This window comes from Zootoca vivipara, chromosome Z, assembly GCF_963506605.1.
Source record: "Zootoca vivipara chromosome Z, rZooViv1.1, whole genome shotgun sequence".
In the NCBI taxonomy this organism is placed as follows: Eukaryota; Metazoa; Chordata; class Lepidosauria; order Squamata; family Lacertidae; genus Zootoca; species Zootoca vivipara.
The window spans coordinates 6,411,650-6,424,469 of NC_083294.1; the positions used below are offsets into that span (position 1 = coordinate 6,411,650).

General features: G+C 43.5%; 1 protein-coding gene across 1 annotated transcript in view; it reads left to right on the plus strand.

The window, feature by feature from the left end:
• Positions 1-12,820, plus strand: part of ASTN2 (astrotactin 2) — a 605,773-nt gene that overhangs the window by 306,871 nt on the left and 286,082 nt on the right. Inside the window, 3 exon segments of the mRNA XM_035112940.2 lie at positions 7,162-7,246; positions 7,773-7,847; positions 8,915-9,052. Of these exon segments, the coding sequence (XP_034968831.2) occupies positions 7,162-7,246; positions 7,773-7,847; positions 8,915-9,052 (298 nt within the window).

The window sequence follows — 12,820 nt, forward strand, 5'->3', positions numbered from 1 at the left end:
GTACTGGGAACACATTTGTTCGTTTTACTGGTGCTCATTTGGGCTCCTGGCCATGCAAATGACACTCGGGGCTGCCGGCAGCAATCTGGTTCATGGACTGTGGTGGCTTGCATTTTGAAAAACAGAAGCTCAGCTTGGTTTGCAGATGTTGGATGGCAGCGAAGAACAGAGGCCAGGATGCATGCAGAGGGATGGATTTCAGGACCAATGACAAGTTTTGGTCTCATGCCATGATTCCCTGGGGGCAATTAACATTGCATCATGGTGTTTTTGGAATGATCTAAAGGGATCTTGCTGAATTCAGAGGGCATATCCTCGCTACAGACAAAAAATTGTCCCTTCCAAACACATCTGCAGCATGTAGCCTCTTCCAAGCCTCTGACACAGGAAATTGTGTGTGATATCATCTAAACAGCAGTATCTGCTGCAATTTGGAGGGTTTGTTTTTGAGTTGCTTGTCCTCAACCAAAACAGTAGCAAAAAAGCACAGAGGAGTTGGCAGGTCCAGGGGGTTGTATCCATGCCATTTTCATCAGAGGTAAGGGTAATCACATCTTGTGAAGAGTTGGCTACACCTATGCAATGCCACCAGTTGCTGTAAGAGTTTGGGAGCAGGAAAATAGAAGCAGCTGCCTTAAACCAGGTCTGTCTAGCCCAGAATTGCCCTTTCTGAGAGGCGACGGTTTTCCAGGGCAAAACTCTTTACCATCACTGGCTCTCCCAGGGTTGGGTAACACCTTTAAGTCCAAGGTCTGTCATTTATTCTCAGCAACCTTCTGAGGGCCGTGCTCCAGTGTTGGGCAGTCCCAGAGGCAAAAGTGTGTGAGGCAGTGTATATAAATTATGCCTTTGCAGAGTAGGCTATTTTCTACACACAAACACACTTTCCTGTCCTCCAGAAAGGCAAATAAGACACACCCTTGGGAGTTCAAGGACACATTATCGCCAGGCAAAATCCATCAGCATGCAAAGCAGGCCTAGTGAGTGGTGTGGTCAGGGAAGAGGGCTGTGTGGCCTGTGGAGATGGAGAGGCCTGGAAGGGTACATTTTGCCCCTGGGCCTTAGGTTCCCAACACGTGTGCTATTTGATCCTTCTGACTGGCAATGCCAGGATGGACCTGGAAACTTCTGCATGTAATCCTAATGTGTTCCACATTCAAACTGTTTATAGTGTGGACCAGGCCAAACATTTTCACAGGCCTTTAGACATGTCTGGCATTGCTGGTGCTTATGTCCCCTTCAAAAGAAGCACAAACATGTTTTGAGATTACAGAGTTGATTATTTCTGAGCCTTTCCGGTATCTGAACAACAGTCCTGTCATATTGTGTGTGTGTGTGTGTTTAAGAGATGCTGCTTTGACCACTGACCTTCAGTTGTATCTAATGGGAATGCATGTTGCTTTAACTGAGTTTGGTTTGGGATTTTGTATAATGCAAGAAGGAAAACTCTGCCATCAGAGATCCATTAATCTCCAGGCAGAATGTTGAAATTGTGTTACAGCTTGCCATCTTTAGTTTGCTGAAATGAAGTTTCCCATAAAATGAAGCCTGGAGCAAAAGCTTTAGCTGTGGGTATTAGAAGCACTAATTTTTATTGTTTTTTCACTTTTATAGAGCTTCCGTTTCAGCTGTCATGGAATAAAGAAATACAAGAGGTGTTTGGGCCTTTTTCTTTTCTTTGTTTAGGGAAGGGGGAGAGATGATTGAGTGGGGCATGATGGAAGAGGGGGCTTAGTACATTTATGGATTGGGGAAGAGGTTCATCAACAGGCAGCAGCCATTATGGCGCAGTGGAGTACCTCATGGTCCGAGGCAGTCTATCTCTGAATACCAGTTACTAGGGGGTAAAATAACAATGTTTGACTGCTGCTTTTGTGCCCTGCATGCCAGCTTCCTTGAGGCACCTGTTTGGCCATAGCAGGAAGCAGAGGTGCATATTTGGTCTTACAGTCTTATGCTATATATTTTTGCCACCTATTCTACTGTTTATCCAACATATTTGAACCCTAAAGCATCATTCAAAGTTTATCAAGAAAACTGCTGCTGTTGTTAAGACAATACAAAACGGTCAAATATTTTACATTAACACAATGTCCATAACACACACACACACACACACACACACACACACACACACACACACACACTGTTGTTATTATTATTACTGCAACAAATCCACTTTTAAGAAGAAACAGATTTTCTACAGGAAAGTGACAGGGACATGTGTAGAAAACTGTGGGATGAACAATGTATTAACAGGAAGGCATATAAATACCCTGCAAGAAAGTTTGTATGAATGTCTGTTGCTGCATAACCTCCCCACAAACAAATCAGAGCAATTGTTCAATAAATAAGCTTTGTGCAAGTAAATCAGAATGAATGCTAAACTAAGCAGGTCCTCTAGAGGAGCCCCAAGTCACACACCCCCCACAGAAGGGCATTCCGTAGACAGGGCACCAACCCCCCCCCCCGGGGGGTGCTTTTCTGGCAGAGAAATCTAGAGAAGGTTTTTTAATGAAGATCTTATGGCTTGGGTGGGAATATATAACCACAGGTGCTCATTCAATTAATCTAAAGCTAAAGTGGTATAAGAATGCTTTAAATGGTGCTTTAGTTAAGATTCCTGCATTGCAAGAGGTTGAACTAGATGACCCCCCAGGGTCCCTTCCAGCTGTACAATTCTATGATTCCATGAATGCCTATAGATAACAGATGAGTTCTTTTTAAAATGCCTCAAATATGTGACAAGAAAAGATGTAACCCTGGTGGTTGAATGAACTTCTCTGATTATGATGCATACATGTGTGTGAATGAATTGGCATTAGCAGCTATATATATGGAAAGGGATGTTGGAGGCAAAGCTCTCTTAGGAAGTGAAACAGAATTTGTTGCTATCTCCACCTCTTTCTTTGGCGGGGTTTTACCATTCTTCTTACAGGCTGAAATCCAACAGGCGGGGAGGATGTGAGTTATTGAAATTAATGTGCATTGCTAACTTAGATCCAGAAATTTCATAGGGTCCACTCTGTGATTGTGACCAACATTGGAAACAACTCATTGTAATTGATTGTTTTGAAGTCATTTATGCACCAAGTAATTTTTAGCCTCCCAATTCCCCCCCCCGACTTCTCCCATATTTTGCCTGACCTGTTCCTTATTTTACCCAACCAAAGGTGTCAACCCTACACTGTGCACACTATATGAGCTAAAATCTAAAGCAACTCTGCAGGGAGTGGGCTAGGGAGGCTGAAACAAAAGACCATGGAGCCAAAAATGATCTGACATCAGGACAAAGGTCCCCATTCTTTGCCGTTACGCTTTCACGACCCCCTTTTTTAAAAAATGCCGCATGATTGCAGAACACATATTTGTTATGCAATAAGAGTGAGGAATTAATGATCCAGGCAGTAAGAAACTTGCATGCTAAGCACTGTAGGAAGAAAATGACTTATTAATGCTTCTTTCCACTTGTGTTCAAGTTCCTAAAAGAGAGAGAGAGAGAGAGAGAGAGAGCATTAAATGTGGGCCAACCCTTTAAGTTCTCCCTCCCCACCCCTGGAAAGAGCAGTTCCTCCCAAGTAGGGAACAGCCAACCCTTCCTCCATCCACCCCCCCCCCTTTTTGGAAAGGTTACAATTCGAAACCTTGCATCATGAATCACAAAGTTAGCGGCTTCTGGCAGATCATAAATCAGGCCTCTGGAGTCGCTAGGACAAATCCCAGAACATTTAATCTTTAATATTAGACATGTTTAAGACGGTGAATATTTTATGAAGGTGCTGTTGCAATTTAGCACATCATTAGCTGGTCTTATTTCCCCCTCCCCTCCTTTACAGGACTCCCCCCCCCCTCAGTGAAAGAAAAGAAAAGAAAGATGTCCAACAGATGAACCCATTTCACTTCTCTTTGGCAGCAAAAGATGCTTACCTAATCCCAGTGAGAGATTTTAAGGAACCTGATGATCACAAGAGCAAGTTTGTCAGACTGTATTACAGTGATACCTCTGGTTATGAACTTAATTCGTTCCAGAGGTTCGTTCTTAACCTGAAACTGTTCTTAACCTGAGGTACCGCTTTAGCTAAAGGGGCCTCCCGCTGACGCCGTGGAGCAATTTCTGTTCTCATCCTGAGGTAGAGTTATTCACCCGAGGTACTATTTATGGGTTAGCGGAGTCTGTAACCTGAAGCGCCTGTAACCTGAAGCATCTGTAACCTGAGGTACCACTGTACTTCCTTAGTGAAAGCAGCTTTCAATCTGTGGATCTTCCTTGTGTAGCTAGGAGAGGGGAGGGATTTGCGTGTCTTCCACCATTTATCAAATGCAAACGGGATCAAGACTGGGACAGCTCAGTTCTAATGCCGGTTAACCCTGTCCCTGCCACCACTAGCCTGAAGGTTCTGTTCCACCTGCTGTGCGCAGTAGCATTTACTTACTCTGCAGTATTGATATAATCTACTCTGCCCTGTTTCCCACTGATTTAAAGCCCAATAAGGGTGTTTGCTCTTTTGGCTCAAGAAAGATACGTTTGATAAGCATGGTTGCCTACAATCTGTTGGTGACAGTTGAAAGTATGTCCTGGAAATTGCAGTACAGTACATTGACGTTTAGGCTGGGCGTTGCCCAGCACCGCATTGTTTTTTGGGCTGATGACTATGCATGCACATTCATGTACACTAGAGATAGGATGCACGCCTTTGTCCATGTGCAAGCAAGTCCTGCTTGTGGGCTTTCATCATGGCATTTGGTTGGCTGCTGTGACAAGAGGATGCTGGGCTACTAGAATGGGCCTTTGGTCTGATCCAGCAGCCCTCTTCCTGTGTGCACTTGAGAAACAATGCATTCATTTCCCAGGTCTGCCACCTAATTTTTAGGGGCTTTGGGTTTGGAGCTGAAATCTGGACAGTTTCCTTTTATGGTTGGGGTTGCCCTCCTTCTAAGGGTACAAGTACATAGCTTGGGGGGTGGGGTTGTCATAATAGACCTAAGTGACCTCTCATAACTAGGAGGGCCTTTTTACCAGATGTAAGGGGGAGGGATTATAGAGAACCCTCCCCTCTCATCATTAGCAGCCCATCTCCAAGCAGTCATGAAAGCGCGGGGTGAGTCAGGAGACGGAGAAGGAGTGCCAGGGCTCTGGCAGCATTGGAGAGCCCCTGCTCCACAGGCAGGAAGAGAGAGAGAGGCGGGAAGGGGGGACAGGCAGAAGGCAGACCGTAGACCCTCCCCCCCGACACCGGTATTGAGGAGGAGGAGAAAGGGGAGGAGATTCACTGTCCCGAGGCTTTTATGTTGGTCAAAGTCGTGAAAAGGGGCAGTGCCGGATTCTGATTCGGAATGAGGAGACATGAAACCAGCAGCTCTTTACACTGTAAATAATGTGCACTAATAAAGACTTTTGAAAGACAAGCATGTGGAAAGTTGTTACTCAGGAGTAGTCGTAACAACCCTGACACCAGCTTTGTCTAGTAGACCTGTGGTAGTCATATCTGGATCGGGATCACTTTGACATTTGTATGCAATGCTCTTTATGTGGGACTGCAGCAGCTAGATTGTTGGTGGGCCAGCTGGCTAACAGGCTTCTGCAGCTGTTAATTTATTAGCCAGTCATTTAAATTATTATATCCATTGTGGTTATTTTTTTAATGGTACAGTATTTATTTTTTTTACCCCGCCCTATTATTTTCGGATATTTATTCACTTATTGAATTGAAATTTCTGCTGAAGGAGCCCAGAGTGGCAGACGTGTCCACAGTTAAAAAGGAGAAAGAATTCTAAGACAGTTAAAGCAGTATATGACATTTTAAAATACGACAGTATAAAAATACTTGTATAAACAAATAAATATATCTGGGAAATGGCAACTCACACTAACAAAGTATTGGCAAGGCTTCTCCCAAAAGATAAACCAGGGATAGTGATCAAATTGGGGCTGTCCCTGATAAACAGGAATAGCTGGAGCTACTGGAACATATGTGATGGGGAGTTATGCAAAGAGGCCCTCAATCTTCTTTATGCCAACTGTGCTTAAAACTTGCCCTAGCTTGGTGCTTTGTCAACAGAAGATGTCAGCTGAAGGGGAAAGGAGAAGAAAAATCAACACAGGCTTTTAACGGCTCCTGGATGAACAAATCCAATTAATCTTTTATTATATATTTTTGCCAGCGCTTGCTTGGGGATATGTATTTCTGTGAAACAAGGGATGAATGTGAGCCATCTAAGAATGGTGTGCCACATGGCAGTTGACTGCTTGCCCCAGGTGTGGGTCATCTGTTCCCACATGTTGCCAAACAGGAAGGGAAGCTTATGTCCTTTCCCCTCCCCCCTATGCAAGGAAGTTGCATTTGAACTGATATTTAATATAAAAACTATATTTATTAGTATATGGAATATGCGTTTGGTTTCTTTTCTTTTTCTCCCTTCTCATATTAATGCTGTTTTTTCAGAATGTTGGAATGTGTATTGGGTTTCTCTTTAGGAGAAAGGACATGGCTCACTGGTAGAGCATCTGATTTGTATGGAAAAGCTCTCAGGCTCAATCCTTGACAACTCTAGGCAGGGCTGTGAAAGACTCCCTGCTTGAAACATTGAGGAGCTGCTGCCAGTCAATGGCCCAAGTGATAACTTTCTGTGTTCTTTGTTCCATTTCATACTAACATTCACATATAACATAACATGAGGATGGTTCAATGTTCTCTTTAGTTTCTTGTCTTTCATTTGTACAAATAAAGTCCAGAATATCTTCAGAATCATATGAGTCCTTATATCCCACTTTGAACGATATAAGAAGGATGTTGATAAACTGGAATTTGTATAGAGGAGGGCAACCAAGATGATCAAGGGTCTGGAAACTAAGCCTTATGAGGAATTGTTGAGGTTGCTGGGTATGTTCAGGCTGGTAAAAAGAAAACTGAGAGGAGATATGATAGCCATCTTCAAATATCTTAAGGGTTGTCACATGGAAGGTGGTTTAAGCTTGTTTTCTTCTGCCCTGGAGGGCAAGTCCTAAACCATTCCAATGATTTCAAGGAGATTCCGACTCAACATCAGAAAGAACTTTCTGACACTAAGAGCTGTTTGATAGTGGAACAGACTTTCACGAGAGGTGGTGAACTCTCCTATTGCTAGGAGTTTAGCATTCCAACATGTGTTCTCTCTTTCTAGGTGAGTGCAGCTGTCACGAGGGCTATGGCCCTGACCCTGTGCATCAACACTTGTGTGTACGCAATGACTGGGGACACAGTGAAGGGTGAGTGCAAAGTATTCCAAATGGGAAAGGCAATAAAAGCTGGCCAATGGTAGTGGTGGTGGTGACTGGCCTACCTGTTGCATCAAGACTGAGCCCTGCTGGGCCACATGAGTGTCCCAACTAGTCCAGCCTCCTGCTTTCCACCTTGGCCAAGTAGGTGCTTGCCAGGTGCAAACGCCGCCATCCCTTGCCCGCCACCCTGACTTAGTGAATTAGAACAATACACGACATAGTACTTTGGGTCAAATAAGGCCACAACCTACTGGTTACAGATGTAAGAGGTTTGGCATAGGCAGTGGGTATAACCAATAACACCCAGCTTGCCTGCCAGATGTATAGGCTATGCAGTCAAACCTAAGGCATATGTCAAGAATGCTTTGATGGTGTTTCCTGCTTGGCAGGGGGTTGGACTGGATGGCCCTTGGGGTCTCTTCCAACTCTATGATTCTATGATTCTATGATTCTAACAGGTTCTCTCCTTTCCTTTCCTGGTTTCACAAGTTTCTGCTTTTTCCATATCTTTCAGGCCTTGGCCATATACAACGCTGGAAAGGGGCTATGACTTGGTTACAGGAGAACAAGCACCTGAAAAAATACTTAGGTGAGTCATGCAACCTCTTCAAATGGACTTTTGGCAGATATGGGAGCTGCCAGTCAGTTTTTGTTTCTTATTTACGCAATCAGAAATCTATAAAACATATCTATATATATATATAAAAATGTAAAAAAGGTGAAACTGTGGGCTCCACTTTTCTCCGAAACCGCTTGACCGATTGTCCTGGAATTTGGACACAACGGTCCATGCCACTACCTGAGTGTTTGCACAACCTTGGATTGCTCACATCTCATACCTGTGCAGGTAAAAACCTGCTTTTCGACAAACTAAAACAGCGCCCTCAAGTGTCGTTATTCCCACAGCTCCTCCTCCACCTCCTCCTCCCTCCCCATGGAGTCTAGCTGACACAAACCCCACCTCCGCCACGAGATCCTGTAAAACAGGGGGACTCTGAGACTCAGGGGGATCTGAAGGGGAGCTATTACCCTCCATTTGACAGACTAACGCACAGCAACGCGTGCAGGGCCAGCTAGTTATTTATAAAAAAGGTATAAATAAATGAGTCTTTAAAATGAACCTCAAAATGCAAAGTCTTTCCATGATTCCAGGAATACCACCAAGAAAGCCCTCTGTAGTGGCTCTCAGACTGATAAATTCCATATTCTGTTAGAAGATTTTATGTGGTCGACAGTGGGCAAATGGGGCACTGCCTCACCATCTTGCCTGCCTTCTTCCTTCCAACCAGTCCAGAGAGTGGAACTGCTTGTCAGCTTCCCCCTTTGTCTCAGGGTTAACCTCTTGCAGAACTCAGCAGGGAGGAAGACGGTAGGGACAAAACGAGAATTAGGTGGCTCTGGTGGTCTTTTTTTCTGTTTGTTGCCCTCCCTGTCTTCCACCCTACTAGTACCAGTGGTCACCAGCCACCATGAAATCTTAAGGAACAAACAAGTATATAAGGTTCAGCACTTCTGTCAGCAATTAATCTGCAAGTAGCAGAAAGGTCAAGTATTCTGTGCTAAAAAGAGCACCAAGTTTTGGAACTAGAGCAACCAATGTATATGTAGAATGTGGAGAATGTAGGCACCGTTCTCACCTTCTGCTCTTTTTTGAAGGTCCACCTACAGCCTAGGCCAGGGTCTCTGGCTGCCTGTTAGCAAGAGCTTTGTGGTTCCTCCGGTGGAGCTTTCTATAAATCCGCTGGCCAGCTGCAAGACAGATGTCCTGGTGACCGAAGATCCATCAGACGTCAGGTAAGGATGGTACTCCCTGCACTGTGGGTGAGGGGAGGTCGCAGTAGCCATTAGGTTTCTAAAATGGAGCGAGCTGTTGCAGTGAAACCTCTACAGTGGTACCTCAACTTACGAATGACTCGAATTTTTCGACTTAAGAATGGGGGTAATGGCCGCACGCTTGTGAATGTCTTGACATCCGGAAAAAAAACCCGCAGTGGTTTTAGATAGGGATTTTTCGTCTTACGGATTTTTGCTTTGACTTACGAATTTTTCCATTTCCAATGCATTTCTATGGGAAATTGTGTTTCCAATGGCGTTTTTCGACTTACGAATTTTTCGACTTACAAAGGTTCCTTCGGAACGGATTAAATTCGTAAGTCGAGGCACCACTGTACCTAGGCTTCTATCTCTGCATGGGACACATGCTGATTTACCTGATGAGCCCTCATATTATGCTATTGATGATACCCTTTATATTTATAGTGATACGAACTTGTTCCTTTGTAGAGGTGGGAGATGTGTTGTTTTTCTCTTGGCTTCTCTGCAGTTGTACTCTAGGCTAGACAACCTGGGCTGTGCACAGACATATCTGTTAATATTTAAACAAAGAGGGCTTCCTCCAGATACTGTCTTACCACACATTGGATCCCTTTAGGTGGTGGCCACTTCCCTTTGGCAACCCCCTCCCATTAAATATTAGACAGGCACTGTCTGTGTTATAATTTTGGCACTGACTGAAGACTTCAGTTTTTCAGCAAGCCTTCTAAGTAAAAATCTTTCCCTGACTGCTTCTGCAGTGAAATTGTTTTTGATGTTTTAGTTGTTTTATCACCTGTGTGTTTGCTGTCTAGGGCTCCTTTGGGAAGAAAGGCAGAAGATAAATTTAATAATAAAATAAATAAGAAATTAAAAGGGTTTTTTTCTTTTTGGCTGTGGAGTGAGCTCTGTGCCCCTGCCCCCTCTCCCTGTTTCAAGCAAGCACTTTCGCTCTTCAGATAATATCAGTCCTGCTCTAAATGCTTTTGCTATCCTTATATCAAATACTGTTATTTGCCTATTCAAGTTAAGTGCATGGTTAGCTCATCAAACCTTTCCTTGGCATTCTGTATATTTTAAATTATAAATAGTTTGGATTATTACCGTATTGGCCTGAATATAAGCCGCACCCGAATATAAGCTGCACCTTTAAAATTGGAGGGGGAGTGGAAGAACCCCCCCCCAGAATATAAGCCACTCCATTCCTTGCTGCTCCTGGCTGCATACTTGGGGTGGGGGGGAGCCACACTGCGTTTTCAGTGGTATTTCCTCTTCCCCACTTTCTCCCCGTCCATGGGGGAGAGGATGGGGAACTACGCACGGGGCAGCCACCTCTTTGCTACACTCCTGGCACTGTTTGCCCCACGCTCCTGGCTGCATACGGTAAGGTCGCGAATATAAGCCACACTTTAACTTTTCATGGCCAGAGTTTGGGGAAAAAATGAGGCTTATATTCAGGCCAATAAGGTATTATTTCCTTTGTTGTTGTTGTTGAAAAACTGCTCCAACAGGGAGTGAAGGTTGTTTCATGATTGACAAAAGGGACAGCAAATCAGTGCTGTTCACAACTGTGCTCTGGGAAGGGGTTACTAGGGATTAATAAAATGTCTCCATAAGTATCATAGTGAGCTACGTTATGCACAAGAGCTCACTTCTGAATGTGTGTGTGTGTGTGTGTGTGTCTGTCTGTCTGTCTGTCTGTATGTATGTATGTATGTGCAGGTCCACACCCATAGAAAATATCTTAGAATTTGCATATGAGAGCTCATAATTTGGATTGCTTTGAATCTCCAAATTCAGGTTCAGATGTTACTTTTCACTGCAATATAGGCAGGCTTGGTAGTAGACAATGCTACAATTCACACAGACACACACACAGACACACACACACACACACACACACACCCCAATGAAGAAATAATTATAAATGCTCCCACTTCCCAGACAACAGCAATGGTGTCCTGCCTCATAAGCTAACTGGTTAAATTAAATGCATCACTTGTGCTTCTATGTCCAAAGCCAGTTGATGAAGACTTGGATTGACAACCCACTACAGTATTTAAATTCAACACTATTGAGAAAAAAACTATTTAAATACTCATTGGCGGGTGGTTAATCTTGCCCATAAGGAAAACAACAACAGTAGGGACAAGAATATGAGAGAGCTGCAGAAGGTCTGTGCTTGTGCCTCTCAAGAAGAGAACAACAACTTTAGAATACAATATGTGAAAAAACCTGGAGACTCAGATGCAACGAAGAGAAATTAGTTAACTGAACACCTCTGTGACACACAGCAGAAGCTAAATTATTTAACATTTAATAAATGTGGTAATAAATATTTGATGCCGTATTATGGAAGCCTCCACAAATACATTGGGAACCAAAGAGTGATCTATTGCGTCTGTATTCAAACCTGAGCTCTTCTCAGGTGGAGATCAGCCTGAAAGACGGAGTTGGTGTAGCATGCAATGATTTCTCCGTGTCTTTTTACTTGAAGGTAATCTTGATCACAGCTGCATAAGCTGCTGTGGAGATGTTAGTCTAGAATTAAGAGCTGGGTCTCTGTGTTTTGTTCACATTGCAAGAAAGAGCCAAATGTTTATCTCTTCCCTCCTTCTTTACCCCCTCCTTCACCGTTTTCTTCATTATATTGTTATTATTAAAGCACTTCTTACATAAGTGCCTAAAGGCAGTTTGCAGATCCTTCACAAAAACAGCTAAAGTGGATTTATAAGCAGTACAAAAGCAACTGAAAATAGGTTTTAAAACAATAGAGAATGAACACCTAAGGCAGAGGAGACCATTTCACCTAACTAGAAAAGTTTGTTGAGACAAAAATGTCTTCAGCTGCTCCTGATGAGTACAGATAGTACTTTCCTGAAACAATTTAGATTGTTATCTTTAGATTATTCCTTCCTCAAACAAAAATGCAGATATTGTTGAACTTCTATGATGGGGGTAGCCAACATGGTGCCCTCCAGATCCATCATTCCTGACCCATGTACAGCTGGGGCTGATGGTAGCTGGAGGTTGGTCAGAAGGTGGATCAGCATCTACTGGTAGATCTCTGACATGCAGAATCGCTTAACAAACGCCCCGTAAGACAAAGTTTTCGCTTAGACAACCTCGCTAGACAAATTCGTTTTACGAAAAATTCGTCTAGCGAATCGCGGTTTCCCATAGGAATGCATTGAAATTCAATTAATGCGTTCCTATGGGCAAATTTTTTTCAAAAAAAATTCAATGCATTCCTATGGGATTCGCTAGACAAATTTTTCGTTATAAGAATAGACCCGTGGAACAAATTAAATTCGTCTAGTGAGGCACCACTGTATATATATATATATATACACACACTTCCACCCCACTGTGTAAACCAGGATGCTGAAATGAAGAAATCTAGCAGGAGTGAACTTTTGTGTGAAAGGCCTGCACAAAAAAATTTACTAAGCAAAATTATCAGCTTAGAATGTGCTCAGAGGTACCTGTTCTTTCATTCTAGCTTGGTATCTTTTCAACTTGGCACTGGTTGGTGGATCTTTGGGTTTCTAGGAAAACAACAGCGAAGTAGGTTCGGTAAGCCAGAAGGTTGCCCCCCCCCATACTCCCACCCCAGATCAATGACATCTGTAAGGCAGCAGGCTGGGGAAGCCTGATGTAAGCCCTGTGCAAGTTGTTGTCCCAGGTTGATCTTTCAGCCTCTCTGGCAGGGTTCCTCTATTATTTTCTCTGACATCCATTGGAATATAA